This window comes from Lepisosteus oculatus, chromosome 4 (genome assembly GCF_040954835.1).
Source record: "Lepisosteus oculatus isolate fLepOcu1 chromosome 4, fLepOcu1.hap2, whole genome shotgun sequence".
Taxonomy (NCBI): domain Eukaryota; kingdom Metazoa; phylum Chordata; class Actinopteri; order Semionotiformes; family Lepisosteidae; genus Lepisosteus; species Lepisosteus oculatus.
Window position 1 is genome coordinate 3,350,400 of NC_090699.1, and position 15,153 is coordinate 3,365,552.

At 49.2% G+C, this 15,153-nt stretch overlaps 2 protein-coding genes across 7 annotated transcripts in view; one reads left to right on the forward strand and one right to left on the reverse strand.

Annotated features, from left to right (window-relative positions):
• Positions 1 to 15,153, forward strand: part of LOC138238041 (E3 ubiquitin-protein ligase TRIM39-like) — a 373,132-nt gene that overhangs the window by 192,575 nt on the left and 165,404 nt on the right. The gene's annotated exons all lie outside the window — the stretch shown is intronic.
• LOC138238045 (E3 ubiquitin-protein ligase TRIM39-like) overlaps positions 1 to 15,153 on the reverse strand; it is a 111,337-nt gene that overhangs the window by 88,865 nt on the left and 7,319 nt on the right. For 2 of the 6 annotated variants that reach the window (XR_011189252.1, XM_069187853.1), the window contains exons 1-5: positions 4,548 to 6,190; positions 2,297 to 2,392; positions 1,918 to 2,151; positions 1,632 to 1,791; positions 1,251 to 1,310 (exon numbers count right to left, since the gene is read on the reverse strand). Coding sequence is in view for 5 of the 6 variants with exons in the window: in XM_069187853.1 (XP_069043954.1) it covers positions 1,251 to 1,310; positions 1,632 to 1,791; positions 1,918 to 2,151; positions 2,297 to 2,392; positions 4,548 to 5,138 (1,141 nt within the window). In the remaining variant the exon portion in view is untranslated. Of the gene's footprint in view, positions 1 to 1,250; positions 1,311 to 1,631; positions 1,792 to 1,917; positions 2,152 to 2,296; positions 2,393 to 4,547; positions 6,197 to 15,153 lie in introns of those variants that run through there. The other 4 variants (XM_069187855.1, XM_069187852.1, XM_069187854.1 and 1 more) reach the window with 4 other exon arrangements.

Genomic DNA, 15,153 nt, shown 5'->3' on the forward strand with positions numbered 1-15,153 from the left:
ACAAGCGCTGCAAGGGATGGTGGAACAGGTACGAGTACATCACAAAGAACCAGATGTGCCAGAGAGTGAGGAAGGGGGAGAGATGTTTCCCCCTGAAACTCCACTGCATCTTCTTCTGCAACCTCTGTCACTAGGGGCTGGACCCCATCGGTCACAATTCTCAGTACTTTGTCAGGCTGTGGTTCTCCCTCCCAATGAAGCATCTGATCCGGTGTCAAACACTAGTCCTAAAGCAGAAAACTGACCGGAGACCTACTAGGAGGTATGAGGCCATGAGACAGCCAGAGCTCTGCACCAACAAAAGGCACTATACAAGGAAGAGGAAGGAGGAACTAGTCACCAGGGAGAGACAGATGATCCTACAGGTCACCGGGGAGGGGCTGACGATCCCATGGGAGACCTGGGTAAAGACTCAACCCAGAGGACTAGACAACAAGCTGAAGGCCCTCAGCTGGATGACTGTGCACCAGAGCTGGTGACCAGAGAGGTGTCATGCCCTCTGCAGCCAAAGGGCACTCCTACTCTGTCCTGTCCCAAGCAAAGCTTGTGCTTTGCTGTCCTTCCAGTGTCTCTGTCTCTGGGGATATATAAGTCCAGGTCTCTCATTCCCCTTCGCTCATCATTGACGTTCGGATGTCCTGAGACTCGCCCAGCACCAGGTCGCCCCACGTCCGCTGCCTGAGGACATTGGTTTCTATACGACTCCTGAACTGCTGAACTGTTTCATCAGAGCACTGGACAGTACTGAGGGCTGAAGAAAACCCAGAAAAACCTGTTCTTTAGTGCTCCTGTTGAGAAATGGACAGTCGCAGTTTCAGAGCCAGGACTGCAGCCAGTGGTAACACCCAGGAGGCTTGGAGGGGCTCTTATTGTGTGAACCAGCCTCACTGACCACTTGCAAAATAGAATGATTGATAATGGACAATCACTCTTTTTGAGACGATTTAAATTCTGTAGAAGAGTTGTTGTCAGAATTGTATTCTCTGTAAGCATTGTGCACTGCACATTGTTGTAATGAAGTGTATTTTCTTAAATAAACTACACCCTCTGGAACTTCTGTGTCCATCTGTGTGTTTGACACAGTGTGTCTCTGATCCACACAGAGTGACTGTCTACAAGCTTGACGTTCTGAATTCAGACGTGTATCAGCATGTATCAGAGTGTGAATCAGTGTGTGTGTCAGAGTGTGTATCAGTTTCTGTATCACTGTTCCTGCTGTGTGTTTGAGCTGAAGATGAAAACAGACTCACAGTGTAAAAGCTCTGCTCTGGACCCGGGCTCTGGAGTCTGCAGACTGTAGACTTCAGTCACTGGGGAGACACACAGAGAAATGTCTCATCAGGGCTGCAGTAACAGAGTATCAGGAATAACATGTTCTACTGGACTGGGACTTAAGCCCCTATTAAAACGTTCCTGTTAAACTATATACAGCACAATATAACAACACACTTACTGTCATAAAGATTTGTGAGACTGGAGATTTTAAGACATTTCACCTAGAATTTGAATCATTGACTGATAAGCTGCTCTGATAAATACAGTCACTGCACAAAAAATACATTGACAATATAAGAGAGAAACAGGAAATATATAAGCTGTCCAGAAAGACATCAGTGTGTTTCTCTACTAACCTGTTGTGGAAATCTTTATTGATTCCTTCTTGCAGAGATCCTCCAGTCGCTCTTTCAGTCCAGAGACAGCTCTCTTCACTGCCTTAGGAGAGAAGTGTGGACGGACAGGGATGCTGGGTGAGTCTCCAGCTCCAGGAGGGACACAGACAGACTGGAAATCCTGCAGCAGGGAAGAGAAAGAGGAGTTTCCAGTCAAACACAGCACACATTCCTGGGGAGAAGCCAGGAGCAGCTCCGTGTGAGAGACACCCTTCTGTACTGCAGAGTCACAGAGCAGTGATGTTACCTGGAGGAAATGGATGTGATCCTCTGTGTGTGAGATCTGGTCCAGCTCAGCATCTCTCCTCTTCAGCTCAGTGATCTCCTTCTCCAGTCGCTCTAGAAGTCCTTCAGCCTGACTCACTGCAGCCCTCTCTTGAGCTCTGATCAGATCTGTGACCTCAGAGCGTGTTCTCTCAATGGAGCGGATCAGCTCAGTAAAGATCCTGTCAGTGTCCTGTACTGCTGTGCGTGCAGAGCTCTGAGGGAGGAGACACACAGTGGATTATTGCACAGGAAAACACTCAAACTACATTATGCTGTATGCTCTGTTTCCAAAGGGTACTGTCCAGTGTCCAGCTGTGGAAATGTGTGTCTTTCTGTCCACTTATCTGGTGAATACCCACTCTGAGTGACTTCACAGCCTGTCTCAGCTCCTGCAGCTTCTTCTCTCTCTCCTGGAGTCTCTGCTGGGTTTGTGTCTGTGTCTCCCCCAGCTGCTTCTGTGGAGATACAGAGACACTCAGGACATTTCTGCTGTAAGAGAATCACATCACAGAGACACCCCTTAGAGTCACCCTGGGAAATCCACACTCTGTATCCCTGATGTCTTATCCACACGAGATGTGTTTCCTGGTCCTGTCTGACATGCTCCTGTTTCAAGTCTAATCTACACCGGCAGCGTGTGCAGCGCAGCAGACACCTGACACCTGGGTCTGCACATCTGTATGTGAGGTGAAATGTAAAAAGAAGATAATTGTGTTTCAAATGATATATAAAACATCATCTAGAGATAGTTCAGGTGGGGAGCTGCGTCAGCATGCGTAGGCTGCAAAGGAACAAGCTAGGTTTATTCCATACTGAAAAAAAAGAAGAAAGAAAACACAACGTTTCGGCCATGGAGTCCTCAGTATAATAAATGAATCCTTGAGCACTGATGTGGTACCAGTGGCTTCACAACTGCTGCTGTTACCCCTGTGTGAGAAAGAGAATCATGGCTCTGGACAGCCTGAACAACTTTCACCCTCTCTCCAACTTTCATACCCTTTCATTACCTTTTCATGCAGAAGGTTTACAGTGTGATGTTAGATTTCAGGTATATAATCCTCTTTGAACTCCAATATGGTTTCAGACAACTTCACAGCACAGAAAGTGCCCTGGTCAAAGTCACAAACGATCTTCTAACGCCTTCTGATTCTCGTTCTCTTTCTGTCCTCATTCTTACTGAACTCAGTGCTGCTTTCGACACTGTTAGCCATGACCTCTCACTTTCTTGTCTTGAGACTGTGTTTGGAGTTTCTGACACTGCTCTTCAATGGTTCCAGTCTTACCTCACTGATCACTTTCACTCTGTCTCTTTTTCTCTGACATAAACACATGCATGACTCACAATTTCCTTCATTTAAACTGCGACAAGACAGAAGTCATGCTTCTTGGCACACCAATGCAGTATCCTTATCTGTGGATGACACTGTACTGGAGTTACAGTAAAAATTGAAGAACTTGGCGGTGATATCTGATCCAGGCTTGACATGTGCAACAAATTGTCAAAACATCATTTTTCCACCTCAGAAATACTGCCAGGCTGCGTCCTTTGTTATATCTAATTGTTGCTGAAAAGCTGGTCAACTCTTTCATCTTTACTCATATTGACTACTGTAACACTCCACACGCTGGGGTATCTAAACCCACACTGAACAAACTTCAGTATGTCCAGAATATGACAGCCAGAATCCTGATTAGGTCTAGTGCAAGTGATTACGTTACTCCTGTCCTGGAGTCCCTGAACTGGCTTCCTATCAGGTTTCATGTCGACTTCAAAGTCCTCATGATCCCCTAAAAGTCTCTGCATGGCTCGACACCTCAGTACCTGTCAGAGTTACTATCATCCTACTCCCCACCTCACAACCTTCACTCTTCTAATTCTGGTCTCCTGACAGCACTCTGGGTGACAGGGCTTCTCCTGCTGCAGCCCAGAGCTCTGGAATTGTATCCCTGTGGATATCATAGAGTCACCTTCCCTGAGCTCTTTCAAATCCAGACTCACAATCTTCTATTCATTAAGAGCTTTAATTTAACTGGGTCTGTTTCTGCCCCTTTGCTTTTCTGCTGTTTTTCCAAACCCCCTTCTACTTTCTCCTCTCACTGCGCATTTTTTGTGCTGTAAATTGCTTTGCCACTTTTAAAAGTGCCAAATAAAAATATAGTTTATTATTATTGATCATACAGTTAATGAGGGTGCAGTCTGTTCTAGAGGTGTTGAGTGTGCTGTGCATTAATGAGGGTGCAGTCTGTTCTAGAGGTGTTCTAGAGGTGTTCAGTGTGCTGTGCATTAATGAGGGTGCAGTCTGTTCTAGAAGTGTTGAGTGTGCTGTGTGCAGTTGTACAGGTTCACTGGTGCTTCATGAAGACAGTAAAGAGGGAAACAGTGAAGGAGAGGAGGAGGAGATAATGAACAACAGACAGAAGAACAGGAGACACTTCAGAGACACAGGCAGTGTGGATCACAGATGAGTACATGAGCAGGACTCAGCAGTGGAGATCCAGCATTACAGATACAGTAAATACAGTCCAGAGATCACTTAGAGCACAAAATATACTATATGTACTTTTTTCATCTTGTACTTGAGAGCTTAATTACAATCTCAAAGTCCTCACCTGTTTCTCTGTCCTTCCTGCTGCAACTGAGACAGTATCATGGCCTCTGTGTTCATCCAGTAGACAGAGATAACAAACACACTTCTCATCAGTACGGCAATAGACCTCCAGCAGTTTGTCATGAGTGGAGCAGATCTTCTCCTGCAGTTGTCCTGTGGCCTCAACCAGCTTGTGTCTCTTGAAAGCAGGAGATTCATAGTGAGGCTGGAGGTGAGTCTGACAGTAAGAGGCCAGACACACCAGACAGGATTTCACAGCTCCCCTCTGTCTCCCAGTGCAGAAATCACACAGCACATCTCCAGGGCCAGCAGGACTGTGAGCAGGAGGAGGACCACTGAGCCCTGTCTCCTTCAGTTTCTCCACCACTTCAGCCAGGATGGTGTTTCTGTGAAGATCAGGTCTTGGGGTGAAGGTCTGTCTGCACTGGGGGCAGCTGTAGATCCCAGTCTGATCTTCCTGATCCCAGCAGTTCTTAATACAGCCCTTACAGTAACTGTGTCCACAGAGCAGAGTCACTGGATCCTTCAGCAAATCCAGACACACTGAGCAGCTGAACTGGTCCTGAGAAACTGAAATACTGCCTTCTGCCATTTTTCTGACAAGTAGAAACTGCACAGAGAGGAGCAGTAGAGAAAGAGCTGCAGTGAGGCTGTTTCTAGTAAAACGAAACTGATCTCTGAGTTTCACTTCCTGGATCTGCACAGAGCTGCAGGGGTGTGATTATTAGGGGGTGTGGTTGTTAGGGGGTGTGGTTAGGGTTGTTAGGGGGTGTGGTTTAGAACTGCAGTTATGAAACAGCTTTGGTGGTTGTTGTTTGGGGAAGGTGTGGTGTTGTAAGAGATGTGACTTACTGTGTCATTTTGGACTGACAGAAAGAAGCTTTTTTAATAAACGTCGATGTCAGTAGCTGCTCAGGTGAAGTCAATCCAGTTGTTTGTGTTCCCAATAATCAAAACAATAAAATACTAACTCACTCACACAGCATGAGAAGATCAGAGCATGATGGTGACAGACAAGAGGAGGCCAGCTGGCCCATCCAGCTGTTTAATCATTGGGAGTTATTTGGCTCCAGGATCTCCTCCAGCTGTGTTGTGACAGAGGGGTGTCACAGCTCCACATGGTGCAGAGGATTTCACTGTCCGGGTGTGAGCTCTTACTGCGAGCAGTCCAGCCTGCTGTGTCTCTCTCTCCAGGCCAGTGAGCCCAGCCTGCTGTCTGGCTCTGCCCTGCAGCGTGTGGGCCAGCAGGGTACGTCCAGGGCTTCGTGCTTCACCTGCGCAGTGACCCCCCTGTGAGCCGCACAGACCTGCGGAGCGCTGCAGAGAGTCACGAGCCCATCTCTCCCCCGAGAGACGCTAGAGGAGCAGATGGACAGGGCAGTGTCATGTGGGTGTGATTGTGATCTCCATCCACCCAGCGCAACAGCGAGCCCCTGATCTCTGTGTGCAGCAGCTCTCCTTCCATCCACAGGGACTGACAACACCCCGTGTGTCTGATAATTACTAGAAACTAATTAGTCCGACCATCTCATCTCATGTTACTCTAAGGGGTTGTGGAACCTGTTTCACACTCCCACCACTGTTTGTGTAAAGCAGTACTCCAGTGCTGTGATGGAAACCCACTTTCTTGTCAACACCTCTGAGAAGTTAATCAGTCTGGATACAGTACGTCCCTCCTGTATCTCCTTCAGCTGAGATTCACTGGTGTTCAGTGTGACGTTTTCAGAGGTCGTCTGGTCACAACCAACTGGAATCTCAGGGCTGTACTCCTGAGAAAAGCCAGGATTTTGTCCTCAAGTCTTTAACAACAAAGGCATCCTAAATCACAAGCAAGTTCCCTCTTTTAGGAAGAGAACCACAAGCAAATGGAATCCTTAATACAAACACCTGTCACGCTCGTAAACCCCTCCTCTTAAGGAGGCTCCAGCCCTTCCTAGTTTAGCGTTGATCTCCTGCACCTGCCTCCGGTTCCTGCCCCCCCTGCTATACAAGCCAGGCGTTCCTGCCAGTCTGGGCTCAGCTGTGGAAGATGGACACCCGGAAGCCCAGGAGCGACTCAGCGGCACAGGCTTCATCACGGTGTCCTGATCTTCTGGGTCCGGGATGAGGGAGCGTCTGGCCCCGTGACCCCCTTTTATTCCCCCGACCCTCCGCCAGATCCCGCTCCGGCTTGTAACTCTGTTCGTCTGTCAGGATGGATCACCCGGTCTTGGACTATTGCTACACTCATGGATTCACCTCGGACTCCCTTGGACAGTTTGCCTCGGACACACCTCCCCCGAACACCCGTTTCCCTCCAGCCCCAGCTGTTGAGCATCTTCGGGTGTGAGAAAGACAGGGCAGTCAGCAAAGGTAATGGTCTTTTTAGTTCAGTTCAGTTCAGTTCAAGGTGCTTTATTAGCATGACCGATGGGTACAATCAGTGTTGCCAAAGCAAATAAAAATAATAAAATTAACATAGAACAAAACAAAAAATAGAAGTAAAATAAAATCTACAGACATGTTACAGACATTTACAACAAAGACATATTATATAATATCGACATATACTGTAGGCGGCTGGAGCATTATTGGGAGACGGACTCACTGTTCCTCAGGCTGTGACAGGAGATCACATACTGGGCTGCCAGATCAACTGAGTTCCCTCCTCCCTCTCCCAGTAGGATTGGGACCTGTTGTGGTTTTGGCAGGTGTGGGAACTCTGGGATTAGATTTCTGAATTTCGGGAAGAATGTTTCTCTAATCCCAGAGTATCTGTCACAGTGCAGTAGGAAGTGCACCTCTGTCTCTATTTCTCCCTGCTGGCAGTGGGAGCACAGCCTGTCCTCTCTGGGCAGCCAGGTCTGCCTGTGTCGCAAAGTTTCTATGGCCAGGTTGTGGTCACTGAGCCTGTACTTCGTCAGGGTCTGTTTCTGTTCGTTATTTTTTATTTTGGTCAAATATTCAGCTAGTGTGTATTGTCTGTTTAAGGTTCTGTAGCATTCCAGTTTATGTTGTGTTTGTGCCTGTCTCACCCCGCGGCCTTGGGTGAAGAATTTAGTCCTTCTGTTTCCAATTTTCACTGCACATTTGCTCTCTGAATACATTGATTTAATTATGTCGTACACTTTGCCCCCTATGCCACTTTGGAGTAGTTTATAAAACAATCTCTCATGCCAAATCGAGTCAAATGCTTTTTTGAAATCGACAAAGCAGGCAAAAATTTTTCCTTTGTGTTTTTGGTGGACGTGTTTGTCTATCAGTGTGTGTAGGGTGTAAATGTGATCAGATGTGCGGTGATCTGGCAAGAAGCCAATCTGACTTTTACTCAGGACATTGTGTTCGGTAAGGAAGGCCAGTATTCGTGTATTTAGGATACTGCAGAATACCTTCCCCAGGTTACTGTTCACACAGATGCCCCGGTAGTTGTTGGGATCGAGTTTATCTCCACTCTTATAGATGGGCGTGATCAGTCCTTGGTTCCAGGCCCCTGGGAAACATCCGGCTGTCATGATGAGATTGAGGAGTTTGAGCAGGGCTTGTTGCAACTTTGGGCTGCTGTGTCTCAGTATCTCATTTATGACTCCATCATGGCCACAGGCTTTGCGTGGTCTGAGGGCCTGGAGTTTGTCCAGTAGCTCCTGTTCAGTGATTGGGGAGTCTAAGGGGTTTTGGTTGTCTTTGATAGCCAATTCCAAAATTTTGAGTTTTTCATAAATGGTGTTTTGGTCTGATTGATTTGTATTTGGGAGCTTTTCATAGAGATTTTCAAAGTATGTTTGCCAGATTGTTCCATTTTGGATGGCCAATTCTTCTGGTTTTGATTTGTTTAAGTTGTTCCACTTCTCCCAGAAACAGTTCTGATTTAGTGGCTCCTCAATTTCTGCAAGTTGTTTGTCTATGTATGTGTTTCTTTTCTTTTTCAGCGTGTGTTTGTAAAGTTTTACCACGTCACAGTACCTGAGTCGCAGATCTGTGTTGTGTGGTTGTCTGTGTTTTTCATTTGAGACTTTTCGTAGTGCATTTCTGATGTTTTTGCACTCGGTATCAAACCACTTTTCTTTTGCTTTTGTTTTTTGGTAGTTTTTTGATGTAGTTGTTTTTAGCTTAGATTTTGATGCTAGTTTGTGGAATAGGTGATTTAGTTTTTGTGTGGCCAAGTTTATGCCTAATTTGTTGGTTTGATACGGAGTGTTTAGGAATGTGTCCATCAGTGTCTGAATTTCGTCATGGCCCAGTGCAGTTTGGTATCTGTCTAGGCTGTCTGTGTCCCATCTGTATGCCTGGTTGAGGTCATACAGCTGGCTGGGCTGTGTCAGTGTGTCTCTGTGCTGGTGTGTTCTCTTCATGTAGAGTGTGATCTGGCTGTGGTCGGAGAGGGGAGTTTGTGGCCTGACAGTGAAGGCACTGATACAGGAGGGGTCCAGGTTGGTGATGGCGTAGTCCACCACACTGCTGCCCAGAGCTGAGCTGTAGGTGAACCTGCCTAGAGAGTCCCCTCTAGTCCTGCCGTTGACGATGTACAGGCCCAGCCCTTGACAGAGCTGCAGCAGCTCGCGCCCGGTGCTGTTGACCGTGGTGTCATGGCTGCACCTGTGTGAGGTGACCGGTGTGTGGTACAGAGGGGATTGTCCGAATATGTGAGTATTTCCCTGTGTGCTGGTGAAGTCTGCCAGTGTGCCTGTTCGTGCGTTGAGGTCACCACAGAGCAGCACGTTTCCCTGGCCCTGGAAGTGACCGATCTCCGTGTGGAGACTGGGGAGAATTCCCTCACTGTAGTAGGGGGATTCTGAGGGCGGGATGTAAACAGCACACAGGAAAACCTCGTTTTCTGTACAGATGGTATTTCTTTTGATTTTAAGCCAAACTCGTGACTCTTCTTTCTTTACTAATTGGATGGAGTGACTGAGCTCCGCTCTGTACCACACAATGATCCCCCCAGAGTCTCTGCCCCGGGTGATTTGGGGTTTTTTGACAGAGGGCACCATGATCTCCTTGTAGCCTGGGGGACAGTGGGTAGCCGAGTCTCCCCGACACCATGTCTCCTGTAGGATCATGATGTCTGTCTCCTTTACATCCTTGATAAATTCAGGATCAGTGCTCTTCAGCCCAAATGCTGACGAGCCCAGACCCTGAATGTTCCACATACTTATCTTTAGAGATCTCATTGTTATCGTTTGAATTATCTTTGCAATTTGTTATTGTTTTCTGGAACTGTATCAAATTAGTGTCAGACATTTACATCATCAACAGAAACAAGTATTGTGCTGGGTTTTTGTCTGTCGCTGTGGATGATGGAAGTTCAGCTCATAAGCCGGGTGCAGATGAGGTTCAGGAGCTGCCGGATTTCTCCCAGCTCCAAACCACTCGGGACTGCTGGTCTGGCCAGGGCTGCGGCGTAGCTGTGCAGGAGGGGCTCGGTCCGGCTCTGTTGTTGTGCTGGGTGGGGAGGGGTTGTGGTTCTGGTCCGGTTCAGCTGCTGGTCTGGGTGAGGGGCATGGGGTGGGGCGCTGGTTCTGGTCCTGTTCGGTCATTGGTCTGGGTTGGAGGGCTGTAGGGTGGTGCTGGTTCTGTTCTTTGTGGGTTGAGCTGGTCTGGGTTGGGGGTGTGGGTGCTGGGGCATTCCTCTGGTAGTCCTCCTGTTTCTCTCTGGGGTGCTGTTTGGGTGTCTGCCCAGTGTGGTGTCTTTCAGAGTTTTTGTGAAGAGTCCAATGGTCTGTTTTTTGAGGTGTTTATGGTCGTGTAGATGCTGTGGTCCAAGGGTGGAGTGATGGGCCAGATAGACGTTTGGGAGCAGGGCGCAGCACCGTGAGATCTCGGCATTGATTCTTTGGATGGTGTGGTGCTGCTCGTCCTGTCTCGGCAGCAGGGTGGAGATGACAATTCGGGCGCGAGGGAACTCCTGTATGGCCCTCTCTGCCACTCTCCTGATGGACTGGGCAACCTGCTCCCTCTGGGTCCTCAGGTCTTTGGTGCCGGTGTGGATGATGATGTGCTGAGGGGCTCCCAGTACCGACCTGGACAGCAGCTGCAGGGCCTTCTCTGGACACCAGAGTTTTGCTGTTTGTAATCCCGGGAAGAGCCTGTGCTCATCGATGTACCTCCCGTTGGAGTCGATGAGAAGGGCTACTTCCATGCGTCTGCCTCTGGTGTCCAGTCTGCTAGAGGGGCGCTGTGCTGCCGGGCGGGGGGCTGCTTGGGGGGGTGCAGTGTGTGAGGTGGAGGAGTTGGGTGGGGCCGGGTGTGTGTGTGGGTCCCCCTGAGTGTTTGGCAAGGTGCATGTGCTTTTGGGCAGTAGAGTTGTGAGGGGATTTGGGGTGCTGGGGGGTGCAGTGGGTGTGGTGTTTGCTACGGTGGGGGTACTGGGTAAGTGGGAGTTGGTGGTGGGGGTTGTAGGGGTGTCAGGTTGTGTGGAGGTGGGGGTGTCTTTGCGGGTTGGTGGTGGGTGTTGTGTGTTGTGTGTTCTGGGTCTCAAGGCTGTTCTGTTGCAGTCAGGGCTGCAGCGGGAAGTAGTGAGTTTCCTCAGCTGGTCTTTGAGAGTCTTGCTTGTCCTCTCCGCGAGCTGCAGCTCCTCTCTCAGCTCTGCTACTTCCGACTGCAGCTTACTGTTGTCCCGCAGCAGCTCCTCCATCTGTGCCCTCGAAAAGCTCCAGAGCGGCCTCACTGCCCTGTATCATCACTGTACCATTGTGGTAGGTGTTGACAGTCAGGACAGTGTCTTCTACCTCGCTGTCGCACCCTATGGAGATTTGCCTGCCTTTGCTGATGCCCCTTCTGGTGGTGTTTGTATAATTCTTACACACAGCTGTGTGCCAGGCATTCGGATGCTCAGTAAAAAAGAGCAGGTTGGTTTTTATGTGTTTTTCTCCTGCCTGGCAGTAGTCAGCAATGAGGGTCTCTGGGTTTTCTTTCATCCAGGAGTCTTTGTACTGTTTCCTGGTCTTAACGGTTTTCACGTCCTCAGGGTACTGGAGTACTGTGCTGAGGGGGCTGGGCTGGTCCAGTGGGGCTGTGTTCTGCTCTGTACTCATCTTGCTCTTTTAAATACAATGGGCCCAGGTGAGAAGAGCAAACAGACGGCCTGGCTCGGGCGTTTTGAATACAATCAGCCCCCTGTTGCTTGGGAACAGGTTCTTCAACTTTGGCCTTTTGAGTGTAGTGGGCCCAAGTGGTATTTTGTTTAATTTAAACTTTAAGGTACCTTTTTCTAAAGACTTTTTAAACTTTTATCTAGCAAAGCAGTTCAATTTTTTAGAGGCCTCTTCAAGAAAGGAGAAGAAAGAACAGGGCTTACCAGGTATTTTTCGTGTTGATGGCTGAGTTCTTGGCTTCTCTTGATGCTGCTTGTATTTTCCCTTTCCTTCTTGTTTCCTTTGGTGTACTTTTTCTCTTTCTTTCTTTCTTTCTTTCTTGTCTTCTTATTCTTATATCCTTGTTTTAATGATTCCTTTTCTGTTTGTTCCTCTTCATCTCTTGGGGATTTTTCTTTTTGGAGTTTTTCCTCAGGTCCTTTATCCTCAGGTGTAGCTGTGTCTTATAGTTGATCTTCAGTTTTTTAGATGTTTGCTTTGTTGATTTTTTTTTTCCAATGGCAAATTATTTCTTTACTTCTGTAGTTTTCTTTAGTTTTGTTAGATGTTGCCTTATTCCTAGACTATTTGTTCAGTTCCAGAAAACAATAAAATCTCAAAGAAATTAGGAGCTCATCTTCTGTGCTGCCTCTCTCAGTCTCTCTCTCATCTGTGCTGCCTGCAGTTTGTCTTTGAGGATAACATGAAGGAAGTTAAGGAATTTCTACAGGTAACAGCTCCTCTTCCTTTTATCAGCTGTGAACTTCACACCTGAAGGAGGCGCAGGTCCTGAGCCACGGAGCCATATAATAATGTAGCGTTTTCGGGGTTCAGGGGGGTCTGCTTTCTTTTTCATAACTTTCTGCATAAACTATAACAAAAGAAAAGAAATACAATCCAAACCAGAGAACATCTAACATTTAGACATAAAAAGAACGGGTACACATGACGAAATCAATTCAGAATGATTCAAACGAGTTTAAACGAAATTAAATAGAGATGACGTCCGCACCGCTTAATCATGTAATGCTCAGGGGTGCTGCAGTAGAGCCTGAGAGCGATAACTTTGAGAGAATCAGGTTGGCGGCAGCAGCGGTGGCGATGCGACCGTATAATCTATCATTTTAGAGCAGCAGAGCACTAGGCACAAGCACTCGTGTTGTTCATCTTGACAGAATATTCCATTCATTTCAAGGTATTTTTATACAGTGCCTTTCACAACAAGGTTGCCCCCAGGTGCTTAACATAGCAAGTGACCATCAAGTTGTGAACACAGGACAGAAAAGACCAGGAGACAACGGAGGAGAGGAACCACAAACCCCTCAGTAAGGAGAGAAAAAATCCTCTGGGGGTCCAAGGTCAACTGGCTGCCCAACCCCTCTGGGCATGCTAACATTATAGAATTAAAAAAGAAAGAAATGAATGAGGGTATTAATCCAGCCATCATGTCTTCTGTGTGTCAGTACTCCATGCAGATCTCTGTGGACCAGTAAATCCTCCTAAACGACAGCTATATCCACGATGTCCCTCTTGGATCCATGGCAGTAATGCAGCATCCAGCTCAGATGGTGCCCAGCCTGGGTGCCATCCAGACGTGGGGAGGAGAATAGGATAGTCTGGTCAGAACAGATGTATCTGCCTGGTGGGCCAACACAGAGACACACAATGGCCTGTACAGCAGCACCAGCAGCCATGGCTGCAGCAGGCTATGATGTCAGCTGTGAGTAGACTAGGCTGCAGTAGTAGGTCTTCAGTCTGGATCTGAGGACAGATTGACTCGTAGGTACAGGCGATGATGTCAGCTGTGAGTAGACTAGGCTGCAGTCATGGGTCTTCAGTCTGGATCTGAGGACAGATTGACCCGCAGGTACAGGCGATGGACGCTGCGCATGGGGCCGCCCGGAGATCATCCGCCGAGCTGTCGCCGAGCGATTTCGTTCAGCTGCGTTTGTCTTCCGGCCGGTTTAATAACCCGCTGTTCTCGCCCAGACGGCGACCCGGGGAATTGAAACGCCGCCGATACTTTCAGCCACACCTCGGCCCCCTTACAGAGCCGCACAGGGGTCCTCACAGACGACACCCCCCCGACGGGCAGGCACGGCAGCGGAAGAGGCAGAAGCCCGAGTCCAGCGAGACCGCGTCTCAGAGCGCGTCTCCCCCACCACACCCCCGGCCCGCCTGGTCCTCCAGCACGGTTCCCCCTCCCTCCCCGCTCAGTGCCGCTCCTCGGTGTGAGCCGCTCTGTCGCGCTACGCCTAGTTCCTCGTCCCAGCGGCCGTGGGAGGGGTGAATCGCGCAGGCGGCCGAGATAGATAGATAGAGGAGACTTTATTGATCCCGTAGGGACATTGATGTGTTACAGCAGGCCAGCCCAAGACAAGCAAAAACAGACATCGGAATAGTTATAAAACAAAAGTCAACAAAATAAATAAAAATGAATAAATACATCGGTGTGTGCAAAATGTGCTGATCATAGTCACTGTAAAAACAATAACATATGTGCAAAATGTGCATAGGTTTATACAGATTGAGTGTCCAAAAAGTCCAATGGAGCACCATGCTGTCCATAGACGAGCAGATGAAGGGCTGACAGTCCTGGTCCAGGGCAGCGTTATACACCCTGACAGCCGCCGGGAGGAGAGACCTGCCGAAACGTTCCCTTGAACACCGCAGCTGGAGCAGTCTGGTGCTAAAGGTGCTCCGCTGCCCAGTAACAGTCCCATGAAGCGGAGGAGAGGCGTCGCTCATGATGGCTGTGAGCTTGGTCAGCCTTCTCCTCCCAGCCACCACCTCCATGAGTACTGTAACACTTCGGGGGTCAGGCGGGCGCCCCTGTCGCAGCAGGTCGGCCCCCCACCATCAGGGGCTCAAACCCGGGACTCCCGTGTCACTCAACAGGGACCCAGCCCGGTGAGCCACAGAGAGACCTCTCTACAGCCCAGTAGCTGTAGTCCTGCTATCACAGGGAAGGGCGGCGACGTCACCGCTCTGGTAAGCCGGCTCTTACACACCCTGATGGCCGTATGCATTACACTCTCCCCCGCTTAACTCGCCGACCCCGGCGAAGGGCTATCCCATCCCACTGCTGACACCAATGTAATGCAACAGGGGCTCAGGCGGGCGCCAGCTGTACTCGTCAAAAAAAAAAGACGGCTCGTGGAGGTTCTGCGTCAACTACCGCAAGCTGAACGAGGTCACCCGGAAAGATTCCTACCCCCTGCCGAGGATAGATGACGCCCTGGACTACATCACCGGGTCGACCTGGTTCAGCTCCCTGGACCCCCGCTGCGGCTACTGGCAGGTACCGCTCGCTCCAGATGCTCGCCTGACGATGGCCTTTTCCATCGGCCAGGGCCTCTGGCAGTTTACTGTCATGCCCTTTGACCCGTGCAATGCCCCGGCGACGTTCAAGAGGCTGATGGAGAGGGTGCTGGCGTCGGTCCCGCGGAACCAGTGTGTGCTGTATCTGGACGATCTGCTGGTTCATGCCCGGGGTTTCGACCAGGCCTTGACGAACCTCCAGGCGGTGCTGGCCTGCATCCGCCGTGCTGGCCTGAG